This window comes from Mercenaria mercenaria, chromosome 4, assembly GCF_021730395.1.
Source record: "Mercenaria mercenaria strain notata chromosome 4, MADL_Memer_1, whole genome shotgun sequence".
Taxonomy (NCBI): Eukaryota; Metazoa; Mollusca; class Bivalvia; order Venerida; family Veneridae; genus Mercenaria; species Mercenaria mercenaria.
The window spans coordinates 99,828,376-99,848,011 of record NC_069364.1 but is presented as its reverse complement, the minus strand read 5'-3'; the positions used below and the strand labels follow the sequence as shown (position 1 = coordinate 99,848,011).

Here is a 19,636-nt window from a genome sequence, read left to right as displayed (position 1 = left end):
ATGGGCATACATTATACGCATGTGCATTCTATATTATAATAATTGGCCCAACTTCGGAGCTATCCGTATGTTTTACGGAAAGAAATTTTGGTTAAGTGTCTAAATATCATTATTAGTATTGTAAGTGAAACACGCACTCGCATCTTTGGCTCAGTGGTTACAGGGCATGGCTCGTATGCGAAAAATTGCTGGTTCAAGTCCATTAGCAAGAACATTTTTATTTTTTATTTTTAATTGTTTATATGATTTATATGACTCCGATGACAGCAGTTCCGACACCGCGAACGCCACTGAATGTTGAATTTAGCTAATTGTAATTTATATTTATGAAATTTGTAATGTAGTGAAATGAACTGTGAATAAAAAATAACATAAAAATATATTTAAAAAATGAGAAATGAAAAAAAGGAGATAAAAATAGAAGAAAAAATACAATGAAGGAAATATTGGATAAAAATGTACATGTACAAAGTGTTTGTTGAAATTTGTGAGAGAAAAAAAAAAACAAAAAAAAAAAAAAAAAACAAACAAACAACAACAAGAAAACCAACAAACAAAGAAACAAACAAACACTGAACGGTTACGATCTCTTGCGACCTCCAGGTTTCAAGCTATTGGCAGAACAGAACAGAACAGAACATATCTTTATTTTCACCCAGGTATCACACAGAATACAACATGGGGTATAACAAAGAAACATTTGCAAGTTCAACATTGAAATTTTCCAGTACAAGAGAGTGACTAAAAAGAAAAATGTTATTGCTACATATATACTGTATACTATAACAAACCGGAGAGTTAATTACTAAGTACTGACTGTATATGGTACAAGGGGGAGAGACAGCTATTACAGATAGTGAGTCTCAGCTACGCTCTTTGGTTTTGGCCTTATAACTCGAAAATAGTTCCTTTATTAATTTAGCAACAGTCATTCTAAAAATAAACCGCTATATAAACATTGTATAAGCGGCGCTTGCACAATATAAACACGCTCCATTCATAAAATATCGTAGTACACACAAATTTCTTAAAATAGTTTCATTGATGTAGATTGTGTAAAATTTATTTATCATCAAGTAGGTTTCATAATAGTACACAGGCTGAAAATAGGACTAATTCCTAGCACGAGAAAGTTGTTATTACTTGCAAAATCTGGGTAAAAAAAGAAACTTTCTCTATAATAAATTTAATTATGAAAAGGAAGAAAGAACAAATATCTTCCGAGTTAATAAGGTCAAGTTACCGCTGTGATTGTCTAGTGACAAAAATTTCAAGTACATATATAGTGGTATTAGTGCTATACAAAGTAAGATGATAGAATTTACACATTTATAGTGGTATAAGTGATACAATTAGTTGAATTTTTCCATAATTATTTTTAAAAATTTACACAAGTGTTTGAGTGTAATTGTATTCTCAGATGCTAAACACAGCTTCAAAGTTAAATGTGGTGTACCACTTAGTTCTGACGCAGTTAAAAATTGTTCTCTCCGATGAGAGAAAAAATCACATTGGAGCAAGTAATGTGACTCAGAACCGACTTGATTTCCACTACAGAGATAACATTTTCTGTCCTCGTATGGAATCGCTTCGTAACGCAGACGTTCAACCGGGAGTTTGAAGTTGGCCGTTCTGTATTTAAACAAGATTAGAGAATCGTTGTTATCTAATATCTTAAAGTAATTCTCGAAAGCATGGGTGTCTTTAAAACTATTATAAGTTCTACCTTTATTAGATTCGCGAAGCTGTGCAAACCAGGTCTGTTTGTATTGATCAATCAGCGTTTGTTTTACTTGTTTATGGATTGATTTACTAATTATGCTATCCTGATTCTGCCATAGGTCTGGTCTACCGACTGAATTTAAGATGCTTTTAACATGAGATGCCCATTTAAAATCTCTATTTGGTTCTTTTATCATATATTGATACAATTGAAAAGATAATTTTGAAACTTTTCCAGTGATTAAACGATTCCAAAACGAAATCATACGCGTTTTAACTATTACGGAAATAGGATATCTCCCGAGTTCGCCCATCAGCATGTACAAGGGGGTTGATTTTCGCGCCTTCGTAATTTTTCGCAGAAACTCGTTATGTACTTTTTCCAAAAGATCTAAATTTTCATAACCAAATATTTCCGATCCATAGGTAAGTATAGGGAGAACTGTGTGATCAAACAACTTTATAACTAAATCGATAGGTAGATCTGTATTATTACACTTTGTGAATAATAGATACATTGCTTAATTAGCCTGTGCGACGACATGTTTTCTGGCTTTTAAGAAAGAACCACTGCTTGAAAAAGTTACTCCTAGATAATGATAGTTATCTGTTATCTCTATATCATTATTACCTAGCTTAAAGTTAAAATTTCTAAGTTGACGTGCTCCAAAGACTACAACTTTCGTTTTGTTTAAGTTAACTTGTAAGTGCCAAGAATTACAGTATGTATTGAAGCAATCTAAGCATTTTTGTAAGTCCGTGGGTGTATTAGATAATAAAACGGTGTCATCTGCGTAGAGTAGAACTAGCAGCTTAAGCCATAGTGTAAAATCTTGTGAGTCATGTAATTCTACTCCAACAGTGCCGTTATACATTAAATATGATTGCAAATCATTTAAATAAATAGAAAATAGTGCAGGAGATAAATTTTCTCCTTGTCGAACGCCAATTTCAGAAATGAATGGTGCCGAGACAGCACCATTATGAGCCACACATGATTTGATATTCATATACATGTTATTGACGACTCTAAAAAACTTGCCATTTACAGAGTTCTGGAGAAGCTTATGCCACAATCCAACCCTCCAGACCTTATCAAAGGCCTGTGAAAAATCCACAAAGGCACAAAAAAGTTTTTGTTTTTTCTTCCTAAGAATTTCGATTATGGTACTTAAGACAAACAGATGGTCTGACGTGGAGTAACCCTTTCGGAAGCCAGCCTGGTTTTCATCCAAAATATTATTTTGTTCTAGGTAAGATGTTAACCTTTGATTCAGAACAGAGGTAAAGAGTTTTCCTAAGCAGCTTAAAATTGTTATTGGCCTATAATTACCTGGAAGTTTAGAGTCACCCTTATTTTTAAAAACTGGAATAATAGTGCCTTCTAACCACGAGCTTGGTATAAAACCTGAATCTAAGACGCAATTAAACAATTTCGTATAAACTGGAATGAAAAGATCTTGTGAACTTTTTATGTATTCATTAGTAATACTATCCACTGGACTTGACGCTTTACCATTGTTAAGATTTCTAATACACTTATGAATTTCGTACTCTGTTATAGGAGAATTTAGATACAAATTAGACTCTTCTGAAATGGTAATATTAATATCCAAATTATTTTCGTCGACAATCGTATTTGTGTTAATTGATTTAAAATGTTCATAAAAACTCCTCTAATAATTGACACCCTTTAAATATAAACCATTCTGATTACTGGTTACTTTCCGTATTACTATACGGAATGTACTGAAAATCAACCGAAGATTAAAATATTCTGTGCCCCGCCCATGTAATCAATATGCATTTGACAGTTCAATGAAATAGAACAATACTTGGATTAAAATTTGAATATACAAAAAACCAACAATTGTTGTTTGTTTTATAACATCTATAAAAATAAAAAGTATTTGATATCAATTTTGATAACCTTTCGTTTTAAAATTTTTGGGAAAATATGAGAAATAATGTAAGAAATCTTCATATTAAAGGGAAGTAATTCTGAAGACAATAGACCAACAATTTGTTCACATGTTTTAGAGTTTATGGACATTCTCGTAGAATTATTTTAATAGAAATCTTACTTGACTTCGTTTATCTGTGTTGTAATGAACTGGACGCCATGCGGCAGTTTGAATATGGAATCAGGGCATAATATGTCTTTAATAATATGATAAAAATAATAAGAGTTTTGTTCGTTTTTTAATGTCACACAAGAATACATTTCAAAATATTTTTACTCGTTATTTCGAGTTAAATACCTAATTAACTATATTTCGAACAGTTTGCGATACCGTTTCCGAAATTTTGTCTGATAGTTCGGCATTTCGAATTAACTTACTCGAAAATTGGATTTACTGATATATATTCAAAATTTCTTAGTATCCGGAAATTTCGTCTACACTATTTTATGATTAAAACTGGATTGCGATACCGGACATTGCAAGTTCGATTTTCAGCTTCCACACAGACAATGCTAAATGTCACTTACTATGTAGCCATATGGTGACCGCCCGATACTTTAATTGGTTGTAGTTTTTATTCGGAACCATATGGTTGATTGACCGACAGTCTGTATTTTCTCTTTTGGAAGTCACATGTCATCAATATCTCACTGCCCTTTTATCTCAAATTTAATCGATACTGTCATGTCATTCGGGAAAGTTAAAAAACGACCTTAGGCGGGGTGATGTTCGGCGGGACGCCATGCAGACGTTTTTTTATCGGGGAGACATTTGTAGACGCGACATTCGACGGGGCGACTTTAGGCGGGGCGACGTTCAGCGAGGTGACGTTCGGCGGGACGCCATAGCGGTTTTTGTCCTTGTGTCGCTGCGACAAAACGAAATAACAAATTTGCACAAATTAGCCACCATATGTCTGTCCTTTTTTTATATCTTGATAGCTCTTAAGTTAACATTTCGAGTTAGTTAGGCAAATTTCGAATTTAGTTAGTGGAAATTTCGAGTAATTAGTTGATATTTTCAGTTAAGTAAGTTTAACGGCTCTCGGAATTTGGAGTGAGTAAGTCGAATTTTTGAGATTGCTCTTCGGTAGGATCACCAGTTTCGAGGAGTTGATTAAGAATACTTAGTATTTTTCTCAGTAGTTAGAGAAGAAATGATAGCTCATTGTTCTGTTTCCTCTATTTGGTCTATCTTGACTGCTATAATTAAGCTTACTTTTGAAGTTACAGGCTGTTACAATTTACAAAATGTATTTAATTATGTTAATTATTTCAAGAGCCTTTTCGAGGTCAAATAGAATAGCAGAACATACAGAATGTTGAAATAAAAATGAATTGATCTCGGTTTATAAACGTTTAAATCCTTAAAGGTCGATAATAATACCAAAAATAAAGGTCATTAAAACGTACAGTTGTTCTGATATTTAAACGCATATAACTTATGTAATAAAATACTGAAAAGCACCGAACTAAAATCATATATGTTTAGGCATCCTAGAAACAGTGAACATACGCGTGTCATGATTTAATAAAATAATTCTGTCTGATTTATTTTCTAATACAATGTATAGTATTCCCCGCAAACAAATGACCACTTGCTACAGCCCTGTATGTTGGTTACATGTGTAGTCTATAATGCATTTGAGAAAACCCCCGACATCAAGTCAGCATCGGGATAGGCATTAAATCAACGAAAAGACAATAAAGTAGACAAGGGTTGAATGACTAATTTGTAAGTAATTAGTAATAAACTACGGAATTACGTTAGAGCCATCGCCTTTGAATGTGTTGATCTGAATAGCACGATCAACGCTACAATACGATAGCACGATGATGATAATGCGATATACTATCGTGTTTTCACCATCGTTTTCACCATCGTTATATCGTGATATCGCGTTTTCGTTATTACAGTATCGTGATTTCGCAATTTCATTATCGTACTATTGCGTTATCGTAATGTCTCATTATCACCATCGTACTGTCGCGTTATCATCATCGTACTCTCGCGTTATCACTGTCGTACTGTCACGTTATCACCATCGTACTGTCGCATCATCATCGTACTATTTGGTAGCGGATATTGATAAAGATCGACAGCTAATTTATTGATAATGCTCCTCATAAAAATACGACTTGATATTCGAAATGATAAATGAGGCATGGACTTTGAAAACCTGAAGATGTTTTATATATGGATAAATCTTTCATATAAAATGTATAAATGTGCCCAAAATACAGAACCTTTAAAGATCCCAACTGGCAGATTGAACCAAAAATAGTGGTCACATCAGAATGGCGATAACGCGATATTACGATAATGAAATTGCAAAATCACGATACTACGATCACAGAAAACGCGATATCACAATATTACGCTGGTGAAAACGCGATTCTTTTTCGCATAATTATCATCGTGCTATCGTATTATCGCGTTTTCGTTATCGTAGTATCGTGTTATTATTATCATGTTGTCGCGTTTAGTTATCGTGGTTTCGTGATTTTGCGTTTTCATCATCGTTCTATCGAATATCGCGTTTCAAATTAACACAGTCAAAGGCGATGGCCCTAACGGAATTTCTTAATAAACTGCTATGACTAATAACAAATTTATAAACAGAGAGGAAGAGAGGGAGAGGCTATTTCCTGTAAAGACTACTGGACTAACTATATAAATTTTACTAAAACGGGAAATAGATATAAATCTTCCGCCTTTGTAATAAGTTAGCGATTTATTACTCAAAAGTTTATTAGTGTGCATACTGTGATGTAATTTTCTTGTTTTTGAGTAGTTTGTAGATTGATAACAATTTTATTTAACATGAATATATTCCGAATGTTTCTGCATTTATTCAACTTCCTTCTATTGTTTATACAAGGTAAGTGTTTTGTGTTTTCCAGGTAGGGAATTATTTGTAAACAGTACAAAATTTACATCTTTTTGTGCATTAACATCTGCAGAAGCCCGAGGGAGTCGTAACGGACTTGATCACTAACATATCCCAAGAGCTTACTTATGCGCACAACAATCGAACGTGTATTGTTACTAGAGCAAACGTAAAGGTCCAGTAGTAGCTTTGTTTGCCTATGAAACCAGGGGTAGTGTTCAATCACTCACTCCTAAAAATGATAACTAACATTTGCTGAAGAGTCCCATGTATTATTGCTTCATCCGTGGTACGCTAAAGAACAGGGAAACTTCTGGAATCCTCCCACTAAAACATAGTTACAGTCATCTGAAAGGGTTGCTCATCAGGCTAACTATATCAAGTGTGTGAAGTTGGCGAGAAGTTCGACATTCGACATTGAACATTCGATCTCAGAACGACATTGGACATTTGAAGCGTGAAGTTGGCAATAAGTTAAACTTTCGACATTGAACATTCGATCTCAGAACGACATTGGACATTCGATACCAGAACGACATTGGACATTCAATTTTAGAACGACATTAGACATTCGAATCCAGAACGACATTGGACATTCAATTTTAGAACGACATTAGACATTCGAATCCAGAACGACATTGGACATTCGAATCCAGAACGACATTGGACATTCAATTTTAGAACGACATTAGACATTCGAATCCAGAACGACATTCGACATTCGAATCCAGAACGACATTGGACACTCAATACCAGAACGACATTGGACATTCGATTTCAGAACGACATTGGACATTCGATTTCAGAACGACATTCGACATTCGATACCAGAACGACATTGGACATTCGATTTCAGAACGACATTGGACATTTGATACCAGATCGACATTGGACATTCGATTTCAGAACGACATTCGACATTCGAAACCAGAACGACATTGGATATTTCATACCAGATCTACATTCGACATTCGATTTCAGAACGACATTGGACATTCGATTTCAGAACGACATTGGACATTCGATTTCAGAACGACATTGGACATTTGATACCAGATCGACATTCGACATTCGATACCAGAACGACATTGGACATTTGATACCAGATCTACATTCGACATTCGATTGCAGCACGACATTGGACATTCGATTTCAGAACGACATTGGACATTCGATTTCAAAACGACATTGGACATTTGATACCAGATCGACATTCGACATTCGATATCAGAACGACATTGGACATTTGGTACCAGATCTACATTCGACATTCAATTTCAGAACGACATTGGACATTCGATTTCAGAACGACATTGGACATTCGATTTCAGAACGACATTGGACATTTGATACCAGATCGACATTCGACATTCGATACCAGAACGACATTGGACATTTGATACCAGATCTACATTCGACATTCGCTTCCAGAACGACATTGGACATTCGATTTCAGAACGACATTGGACATTCGATTTCAGAACGACATTAGACATTCTATTTCAGAACGACATTCGACATTCGATACCAGAACGACATTGGACATTTGATTTCAGAACGACACTGAACATTTGATACCAGAACGACATTGGACATTCGATTTCAGAACGACATTGGACATTCGATTTCAGAACGACATTGGACATTCGATTTCAGAACGACATTGGACATTTGATACCAGATCGACATTCGACATTCGATACCAGAACGACATTGGACATTTGATACCAGATCGACATTCGACATTCGCTTCCAGAACGACATTGGACATTCGATTTCAGAACGACATTGGACATTCGATTTCAGAACGACATTGGACATTTGATACCAGATCGACATTCGACATTCGATACCAGAACGACATTGGACATTTGATACCAGATCTACATTCGACATTCGATTTCACAACGACATTGGACATTCGATTTCAGAACGACATTGGACACTGGACATTCGATTTCAGAACGACATTGAACATTTGATACCAGAACGACATTGGACATTCGATTTCAGAACGACATTGGACATTCGATTTCAGAACGACATTCGATATTCGATACCAGAACGACATTGGACATTCGATACCAGAACGACATTGGACATTCGATTTCAGAACGACATTCGACATTCGATTTCAGAACGACATTCGACATTCGATACCAGAACGACATTCGACATTCGATACCATAACGATATTGAACATTCGATTTCAGAACGACATTCGACATTCGATACCAGAACGACATTGAACATTCGATTTCAAAACGACATTGGACATTCCATTTCAGAACGACATTAGACATTGGATTTCAGAACGACATTGTACATCCGAATCCAAAACGACATTGGACATTCGAATCAAAAACGAAAATTGACTAAATGTAGCATCTTAAGTAAGTAGGTCTTCATCCTTGAAAGGCGGCCTTTAAATTGTTTATCATGTTATATATCTGTCTTTTTGCGTATCTGTAAGTTGTTTTTCTTTGTATTTATTACTTTCGAGTTCAAAACGAGCTGTCGACACATATCTTTTTTTATTTTCATTCTTATTGCGTTGTTTGTTTTAAATGTATAAACATGATGGAAAATGAACACAAGAATGACACTTCTGGTAATGAGTTATTTATGGTTTATGGGCATTTATCTCATCTAAGCTGAGCAAAGATTTTGTTTATAAACACAGGTGCCCTGAAGCTGGACAAATGGCTACCGAATTGACTGCACCGGGGCCGTAATATGAACAATTTCTATCTTAACCTTGTTTATTTGTGAATTGAAATAATACCATTTTCTGATATGAAATGAATTTTTAGAGAGAGAAAAGTAACACAAAACGAATGGGAAAACTGATTTGTTTGTTTTGGATTTAACGCCGTTTTTCAACAGAATTTTAGTCATGTAACGGCGGGCAGTTAACCTAGCCAGCATTCCAGGATTCTATACCAGTAAAAACCTGTTCTTTGCAAGTAACTGCCAACTTCCCCACATGAATTATCAGAGGTGGAGGACGAATGATTTCAGACAAAATGTCTTTCATCAAATCGTCACGGAGAACATCCACCGACCCCGCGATCCACAGACAAACGCTCTCCCTACTGCGCAAAGCGGGTGGGCACGAATGGGGAAAATGAAGCAAAATAATTCAAAGCAGTAAATATTGAAGTCCAGGCAATAAAATATGTTACGTACTTTTTGAATTCTGATTCATAATACAATAAAATGAAATTCTGTTGGGGTTCGAACCCACAGGTTGTGTGCATGCCATGTATCAGAGGCAATCGCACTTACCAATACGCTGAGCAGTCTTTGATCGCAAACCGGTTCATTTCTTACATTACATACCTATTTCTTACGTAAATCATCAGCCGACATTATCCGAAAACCAGATCCACCTTAGTTAATGAACTCGCCCAAAGGTCATTTTTGAATGTCAAAGTATATCTATAACTCGGCTGAATTTCAGACTCAGTTTATACGTACTTACCTTAGTAGTAGTAATGGGAGGAAACACTGTGTCGCATTTTTCGATAGTACAGTTAGAAAGGGTAACTTCCTTCAGGTGCTGGGAAATGATAATGACACGGCATATTGTGTTTACGTTTACAATATCTACACAAAACCGAGCAAAAAAGTAAATTTACTATTCAGCCATATATTTTCTCTTCGCTATTAACAATTGTGGAAGCAATTGTGTCTTATTAAGCAGCGAAATATCCCGGTTAGCCAATAAACCTTACAACAATACATTTGAAGCGGCTCCACGGGATGGATCTAGTAAGCTGCCGTGGACATAGTCGGTGTTAGAAGGGCCAGCATAGCTATCCCTGGAAACCTCTAAATGCATAATATTTAGAACACTTAAAACTGTGATAAGATGCATAATTTTAATACTAATTATAATATATAGCGTACACTGACAGAGTAGTTTCACATTTTGATTTTGCTATTAGTAACATAACTATACAGGCAACTAATACAGTTGCTTTAAATATTGTTTACACCAGCATTAACGTATGAAGAAAAAAAAATTAAAACCTTCGTTAAAATTTCAGCACATAAAATACTTTTCACGTGCAGTGACATACTAGTATATAGAGTAGATGGAGCCAGCTGTCAAAAGGACTAACATTTATGATACTATAAAAAAACTGATTGCAGCAAACATTTCTGCCAAGTTTTTTCAGAACATCACCATCCATTGCTAAATAACAGCCCAGATAAGAGAAGCTGTATTAACTTGTGACCTCACCTTTCCAGTACTTACATTTGACAGACTATCCCACTGAGGCAAACACTTATTTATGAATCCCTCAATTTTCATTACTAAATTACAGCACGGACAAGGAAAACTGCAATTCTCTGACCTTTGACCTCTAAGTATGACAATGACATTTAAGCTACTAATCTATTTGTTGCTTATACCGCATCATTACAGAATGAAATATTTTACACTGACACAAGAAATATATAGAAAACTGACGAATAATATATGTATAAAACTTCTAAAACACACCTGTTACCAAATACATCCTGGAAGAAGAATTTGCAAATACGTGAAAAAGGCATATAATGTAAGAAATCCAGACTTAACAATCCTGTACACTTCAAAACCTGTGACAGTGAAGAAGCTTTCTAAAACGATAACTAATATCGTTATGGAAGCGAATATCGAATATTGTTCTGAAATCGAATGTCCAATGTCATTCTGAAATCGAATGTACAATGTAGTTCTGGTATCAAATGTCCAATGTCGTTCTGAAATCGAATGTCTAATGTCGTTCTGGAAGCGAATGTCGAATGTCGTTCTGAAAACGTATGTCCAATGCCGTTCTGGTATCGAATGTCCAATGTCGTTCTGGTATCGAATGTCCGATGTCGTTCTGGTATCGAATGTCCAATGTCGTTCTGAAATCGAATGTCGAATGTCGTTCTGAAATCGAATGTCCAATGTCGATCTGGTATCAAATGTCCAATGTCGTTCTGGTATCAAATGTTCAATGTCGTTTTGAAATCGAATGTCCAATGTCGTTCTGGTATCGAATGTCGAATGTCGTTCTGAAATCGAATGTCCAATGTCGTTCTGGTATCGAATGTCGAATGTCGTTCTGAAATCGAATGTCCAATGTCGTTCTAGTATAGAAGGTCGAATGTCGTTCTGGTATCGAATGTCGAATGTCGTTCTGAAATCGAATGTCGAATGTCGTTCTGAAATCGAATGTCCAATGTCGTTCTGGTATCGAATGTCGAATGTCGTTCTGAAATCGAATGTCCAATGTCGTTCTGGTATCGAATGTCGAATGTCGTTCTGAAATCGAATGTCCAATGTCGTTCTAGTATCGAATGTCGAATGTCGTTCTGGTATCGAATGTCGAATGTAGTTCTGAAATCGAATGTCGAATGTCGTTCTGAAATCGAATGTCGAATGTCGTTCTGAAATCGAATGTCGAATGTCGTTTTCGTATCGAATGTCGAATGTCGTTCTGGTATCGAATGTCCAATGTCGATCTGGTATCAAATGTCCAATGTCGTTCTGAAATCGAATGTCCAATGTCGTTCTGAAATCGAATGTCGAATGTAGATCTGGTATCAAATGTCCAATGTCGTTCTGGTATCGAATGTCGAATGTCGTTCTGGTATCGAATGTCGAATGTCGTTCTGAAATCGAATGTTCAATGTCGATCTGAAATCGAATGTCGAATGTCGTTCTGGTATCAAATGTCCAATGTCGTTCTGTAATCGAATGTCCAATGTCGTTCTGAAATCGAATGTCCAATGTCGTTCTGGTATCGAATTTCGAATGTCGTTCTGAAATCAAATGTCCAATGCCGATCTGGTATCAAATGTCCAATGTCGTTCTGAAATCGAATGTCCAATGTCGTTCTGAAATCGAATGTCCAATGTAGATCTGGTATCAAATGTCGAATGTCGTTCTGGTATCGAATGTCGAATGTCGTTCTGGTATCGAATGTCGAATGTCGTTCTGAAATCGAATGTTCAACGTCGATCTGAAATCGACTGTCGAATGTCGTTCTGGTGTCAAATGTCCAATGTCGTTCTGTAATCGAATGTCCAATGTCGTTCTGAAATCGAATGTCCAATGTCGTTCTGGTATCGAATGTCGAATGTCGTTCTGAAATCAAATGTCCAATGCCGATCTGGTATCAAATGTCCAATGTCGTTCTGAAATCGAATGTCCAATGTCGTTCTGAAATCGAATGTCCAATGTCCAATGTCGTTCTGAAATCGAATGTCCAATGTCGTTCTGAAATTGAATGTCGAATGTAGATCTGGTATCAAATGTCCAATGTCGTTCTGAAATCGAATGTCGAATGTCGTTCTGAAATCGAATGTCAAATGTCGTTCTGAAATCGAATGTCCAATGTCGTTCTGTTATCGAAAGTCGAATGTCGTTCTGAAATCGAATGTCCAATGTCGTTCTGGTATCAAATGTCGAATTTCGTTCTGAAATCGAATGTCCAATGTCGTTCTGAAATCGAATGTCCAATGTCGTTCTGGTATCGAATGCCCAATGTCGTTCTGGATTCGAATGTCCAATGTCGTTCTGGATTCGAATGTCTAATGTCGTTCTAAAATTGAATGTCCAATGTCGTTCTGGATTCGAATGTCTAATGTCGTTCTAAAATTGAATGTCCAATGTCGTTCTGATATCGAATGTCCAATGTCGTTCTGAGATCGAATGTTCAATGTCGAAAGTTTAACTTATTGCCAACTTCACGCTTCAAATGTCCAGTGTCGTTCTGAGATCGGATGTTCAATGTCGAATGTCGAACTTCTCGCCAACTTCACACACTTAACTATATCAGACTCTAAATAACTTCACGCACATGTATAATCGACTATGTGTAGTATCGAGCCCCGATACACGGTTCTGAAAAAAAACAAAGACAAATATCAAACAGGGAATGCCACGTACCAAAAACGCAGCCTCCCCAAAACGAAACCTACAGCACGCAGACGTGCACACCACAAACTCCGAAGCCCGATCCAGGCTCTATCCGTTGTACAATACAGCCAAGAGTTATGGTATACCGTTGACAAATAAATTTTGTTATTTTTTCGGTCACAAACGTGAAACGCACATGTACGTTATACACAAAAACGAGTATTGTCACTATCCTTGCACAGAAATGTTTTGTTTTCAAAAATGATGACTTTGTCATTCCGGTATTTTTTTAATTACCATTCAGTTTCTTGTTTGGAAACGGCTAACATATTTTAAAAACGAGGACATGGGTGGCAAAAGTCAACAACACTATCAAATGTTTCAAGCTTTTTTAAGCGATTATTTTTATTTCTTGTTACAGCAAACATAACACTTACGTTTTTTTCCATATATCTTAAAAATAGGTAAACAGGAACACAATTACAATAATTTACATACGAGTTATTTTGAGTACGAACGTGTTGAACAGTTCCAAGATTTATATTGATATTGGTAACCTGTATTGATATGCGCCAGGTGTAGGCTGCATTTTTCAGTGCTCTCAAATATTGATAGTTTTCTGACATTTATACTTTGTTCAGAATTCTGAAAATTTCAAAACCTTATATATCCGCATAGCCTGCAGCTATAATGTGTTTCAGTGATCGAATGTCACCAAGGATTATTTGAAGATCAGTGTTGCACAATATTGGACAATTACCAAGTGCACAAAAGAGACCTAATAATAACAACTTGATACGGATAAAACCTGAAAACTCTACATTAGTTACGGGGCAGAAAAACATCAAGATTTGTTCAGTCAATACACGATCAGTGAAAAATAAAACACTGTCCATGTGTGACTTCATTCTTACAAATGAATCCGACATTGTGCCATTACTGAAACATGGCTCGGTAGCTCTGTTGATAAAGCGTGCATCGGCGAACTCGTGCCCGACGGTTACAAAATGAAACATGCCCCTCGTAGTTGTAGGCGCGGTGGGGGCGTAGCGATCATTCACAAGGTAGCCATACAAGTGAACATTGTCACTTCAAGCAAAGACAACGAATTTTCACAATTTGAGTATATGGATTGCAATGTAGTCACAGGCGGCACTCCATAGGCCTACGGCTTGCCATTATATTCAGGCCACTCCCTTACAAAGAAAACGGTTTGAACACAAACATTTTCCTAGAGCAAGAATGGCCCAATTTCTTAACTAAATATGCTACAATTGACAAGACTACCATCTTGATTTACCGGACAATAGTGACACAGAAAAGTTTACAAGCAGTCTCGATGCATGTGGCATGCGTCAACATGTACTAGAACCAACACATGTTGCTGGACATACGTTGGATGTGGTGATAACCAGGGATAATGATGGCACGGTTTCAAATATAGAGGTCATAGATCCTGTACTCTTTGATTCCGATGGAAAGATGTCACGAGATCATTTTGCTGTGATATTCGACGCTGAAGCTTCCAAACCAGCTCCAGTACGAAATACTGTGTCGTACAGAAAATTACGTTCGATCGACACAGACTCATTCCGAGAAGATATACGAAAAATAAATTTCTTTAACACTCAGTGCACTCCGTCTGATACTGAAATTGATGAATCTGTGGAGGAATATTTAAATCAGTTAATTACTATAGTAGATAAACACTCCCCTTTTACTACCACGACTATTGTATTAAGACCTTCATGTCCTTGGTATACCGAGCAACTCCACGAAGCAATACATCAGAAACGAAAATTAGAACGGAAATGGTGTGAAAGTAAACTCACAATCGATCACCAGATTTACCGAACACAGTGTGCTGAAGTGAATAAGATGCTAACCCAAGCTCGTGTGGAATATTATACAGGCAAAATTGACTCATGTGGGAGTGACCATAAGAGGTTATCTAAGATTACCAAAAATCTTCTTGGCAATACAAATGAGGTAATTTTACTATCACATTCATCTCCACAGCATCTCGCACAATATTTCAGTGACTTCTTCATTGGAAGTGGTAGATGTTCGAATTAAAAATCATCTAAGGAACAATGAACTCCATGAAGTCAATCAATCTGCTTATAAGAAATTTCACTCGACCGAACCCGCCTTATTAAAAGTCCAAAATGACATTCTTCAATCGTTAGATAAGAACAATGTGACTATTCTTGTGATGCTTGATCTCTCTGCAGCGTTTGACACTATCGATCACTTGACGTTGATTCATCGCCTTGAACGTCACTTTGGTATTTCAGGCAAGCCTCTCGCATGATGCCATACCTTAGTGACCGCTACCAGACCGTATGCATAGATGGTGAGCTGTCACAGCCAGTGCTCATGAAGTACAGTGTACCACAAGGGTCTGTCCTGGGGCCAATTAACTACACAATGCACACAAAACCAGTCGGAGCTATCTGTAGAAAGCACGGACTGAACAATCATTTCTATGCGGACGATTCGCAGTTATATCAATCCTTCAAACCAATAAACAAAATATCTATTGAAGAGACCATTCATCGCATTGAAAGTTGTTTAAAGGATATAGTAAGTTGGATGAATACCAGCATGTTGAAACTCAATGCTGAAAAAACTGAATTAATCATATTTTCATCTGAACATAAAACACAATCTGTTTCAAATATATCTGTGAAAGTGGAAGGCTCTGAAATCAAACAATCAGGCAGTTTCAGGAACCTCGGTGCTTTCCTGGACTCGAACATGAGGATGGAGCAAGACGTGAATAGTGTGTGTAGGAATTTCTATGCACAGTTGCGGCAAATTAGTCACATCAGACAATATATAACCGCAAACGCAACAAAATCTCTAATCAACTCTCTTGTTATATCACGTTTAGATTATTGCAACTGTCTTCTATATGGAATTCCAAAACTGTCAATGACAAACTGCAATATGTCCAAAAAAACGGCAGCTAGAATCGTAACCAGAACATCTAGATACGACCATATAACACCTATGCTGCGTGAACTCCATTGGCTTCCTGTGCAGTGTAGGGCAGAATACAAAATTCTAACATATACATATAAGGCACTCGAAGGTCAGTCACCAGCGTATGTAGTGAACATGTTGGAAATATATACGCCATCCAGAGAATAATGCATTAAAACTAGTGGTGCCCAAATGTCGGACAGTGCGATTTGGTGACAGGAGCTTTCAGACAGCAGCAGCGAGGTTATGGAATGACCTCCCATCTGGCATAAGAGAGTGCAAGACCTTGCAAAGTTTCAAAAAAGCGCTAAAGACGCATTATTTTATACAATTCTTTGGGAACTAATCTCACCAATTACCAATCATTTCTAATCAAAAACTCTAGTGTAACAGAAAAAATATAGATAGTGTTGTTTTTTTTCTGTGGGATGTATCATGAATGTTCTGCGGACCGTTTGGGTGGGGACTGACCCAATCGTCCGGGACGGTTTGCATGCCGTGATGCATTTCGCAGGCATCACACTGGTTAATTCTGTCTGTTTAAAATGTAAGATAACTTCTGTTCTATTCTGCTCTAATCTGTGTCTTTAACAGGTCATTTTATGTTTTTACGATATTATATTTTGTTTCATGTTTTGAACTGCTTACCTTAAATTTAAGATGCTAGGTATCTTATTACCGTAATGTAATTTTAAATTCTATCTATAATAGTTCAATTACCATTTTTATTGAACATTATATAAATGTTTTCTTTTTATGTAACGCACTTTTGAACGTATTTTTATATGAAAAGAGTGCTATATAAATGTGGTATATAATAATAATAATAATAATAATAATATTTAAATTCTGTGACATATTATTTAATATCGCTCACCTGAGTAGATTTGTTTGCTTGAACAAATTTCTTAGCTAAAGCTTTAAAAACAAGAAAATTAGGAGAGTGGGTCAAGTAAAAATTATGCAAGATAAAAATATTACAAGTAGTCTAAATCCTTTTGCTGTAGCTTGGAAAACAAAAAAATAGGTCAGTAGGTCACATTGATGATCACTGAAAGTCTGTTTAAAGTTCGGTATGCAAAAATAAACATGTCATCCAAATTTCAAAGCTGTATCTTAAAAGCAAGAAAGTAGGTCAGTAGGTCACATTCAAGGTTACTGAAAATCAGTTAAAAGATCGGTGTGCAAAACTAGCTGTGTCTTAAAAAAATGAATGTAGGTCAGTAGATCACATTCATGGTCACTGAAAGTCAGTTTTAAGATCGATGTGCAAAACTGTACATTTCATCCAAATTTCATAGTTGTATCTTAAAAAACAAAGAAGAAGGTCAGTAGATCAAGGTTACACTCCAGTGACCCCTAATTACTTGAGGTCATAAGGTAATTATAATAAAACAGTATAAGAACTATGATCAGATAATTTTTATAAGTATTCATTCCTATATAATTCATATAAAAAACTATGTGACTCTCGGGACGGGGCCTCTTTTCACCCAAGGGGCATAATTTGAAAAGTCTTGTTAGAGAGCCACTAGGCAATGCTACACACTGAATATTAAAAGCCTAGGCCTTGAACTTTCAGTCAAGAACATTTTTAAAAGTTTTTTCCTATGTAAGTCGATGTAAAACTCGGGCCTCTTTTCACCACAGGGGCAAAACTTTGACCAATTTTGGTAGGGAACCAAAAGGCAATGCTACATACCAAATATCAAAGGCCTAGATCTTGCAGTTTCAGACAGTAAGATTTTTAAATTTATTTCACCCCGGGGGCATAATTTGAACAATCTTTATAGAGGACCATTAGATAATATCACATGCAAAATTTATAGGCTCTATGCCTTGCGGTTTTGGACAAGAAGATTTTCAAAGTTTTCCCTATATAAGTCTATGTGAACCATGTGACCCTCAGGGTAGGGTCATATTTGACCCTTGGGGAATAAATTGAACAATCTTGGTAGAGGATCAAAAGATGATGCTACATACCAAATATAAAAGCCCTATGACCTGTAGTTTTGGACAAGAAGATTTTTAAAGTTTTTCCTTTCGGTTGCCATGGCAACCAAAGTGATATATGGATTTGAATTCTTTGAACAACTATAAAAAAAGATCATCCAAGGAACATCCCTGGGATGTTTCATCAAAATTAGCCTGATGGTTTAGGAGGATATGTTTTTTAAAGGAAAGTGTGGACGGACGGAAGACGGACGGACGGACGCCGGATGGTGTGCGAACACAAAAGCTCACCCTGGGCCTTTGGCTCAGGTGAGCCAAAACATACCGAATGTACAGAATGTCCCAGTAATTTTGTAACCATTATTTCAAATAGATGACATTTTATCATTTGCCGGTAATATAATTTATATTGCGAAATAACAGTTATACAATAAAGTCTTTTATGGCTTAAGGAGGTAGGTTACCTTCATATTTGTATGTGCGCATGTCCAACCGGAAGCTAACGTGACGATTTACGACGACGTTTACGACAAATTAAATGTGTTTGTATCTTCATTCTCCTGAAAACAAATCATGAACCTGCCTCCGATCTGATACTTTATGGTTTAATTATGCAGAAATAATGAATCAATTGCCGCAGAAACGCTTCAAAGCAATGTTGCCTTAAAATGACGTCATTGACGTCATGACGTTACGTGTCAGTTACCGCGCAAAAGTAATAGCTTTTATCTTGAAAGTACGTAATTCTGTGCATTTTCTTTATTTTAACTATTTTCAAATAACCAATATTTGCTGAAATATTTGTTATGAATCTTTTGCTCTGAATAATCATCAATATTTTGCTTCTTTTATGTAGTTATATTGAAACGTTATGCGCATTGTAAGAATATGGATGATGGTAACCAATGTTATTTGGAATATAGTTGGATGAAAGGTTACTTGTAACGGCCATTATCAAATAAAAAATCTAGCAGTTTGATTTGTAATACCTATTTTTCAGGTTCCGTTGATAATTTGTTGCTTATATACTAAAACTAAGATATAAAATTGTTCAAATTTCAGTAGAAAAATGTGGTTTCTTGAATTTAATTGATGTTACCATGGAAACGAAGTCCGTGACCTATGTATCTAAATGTAAAATTCAAAAGCGTTGACACTGGTCTATTTAAGAAACACAGCTTCGGCTTTTTATTTTCATTTCAACAATATCCATGA

At 36.1% G+C, this 19,636-nt stretch overlaps 1 protein-coding gene across 3 annotated transcripts in view; it reads left to right on the top strand.

Moving 5' to 3' along the window:
* Positions 1–6,355: 6,355 nt before the first annotated feature.
* LOC123552539 (uncharacterized) overlaps positions 6,356–19,636 on the top strand; it is a 28,827-nt gene continuing 15,546 nt past the window's right edge. Inside the window, exon 1 of one of the 3 annotated variants that reach the window (XR_008370783.1) lies at positions 6,356–6,567. Coding sequence is in view for 2 of the 3 variants with exons in the window: in XM_053542031.1 (XP_053398006.1) it covers positions 6,510–6,567 (58 nt within the window). In the remaining variant the exon portion in view is untranslated. The remainder of the gene's footprint in view (positions 6,568–19,636) is intronic. The other 2 variants (XM_053542031.1, XM_045342262.2) reach the window with 2 other exon arrangements.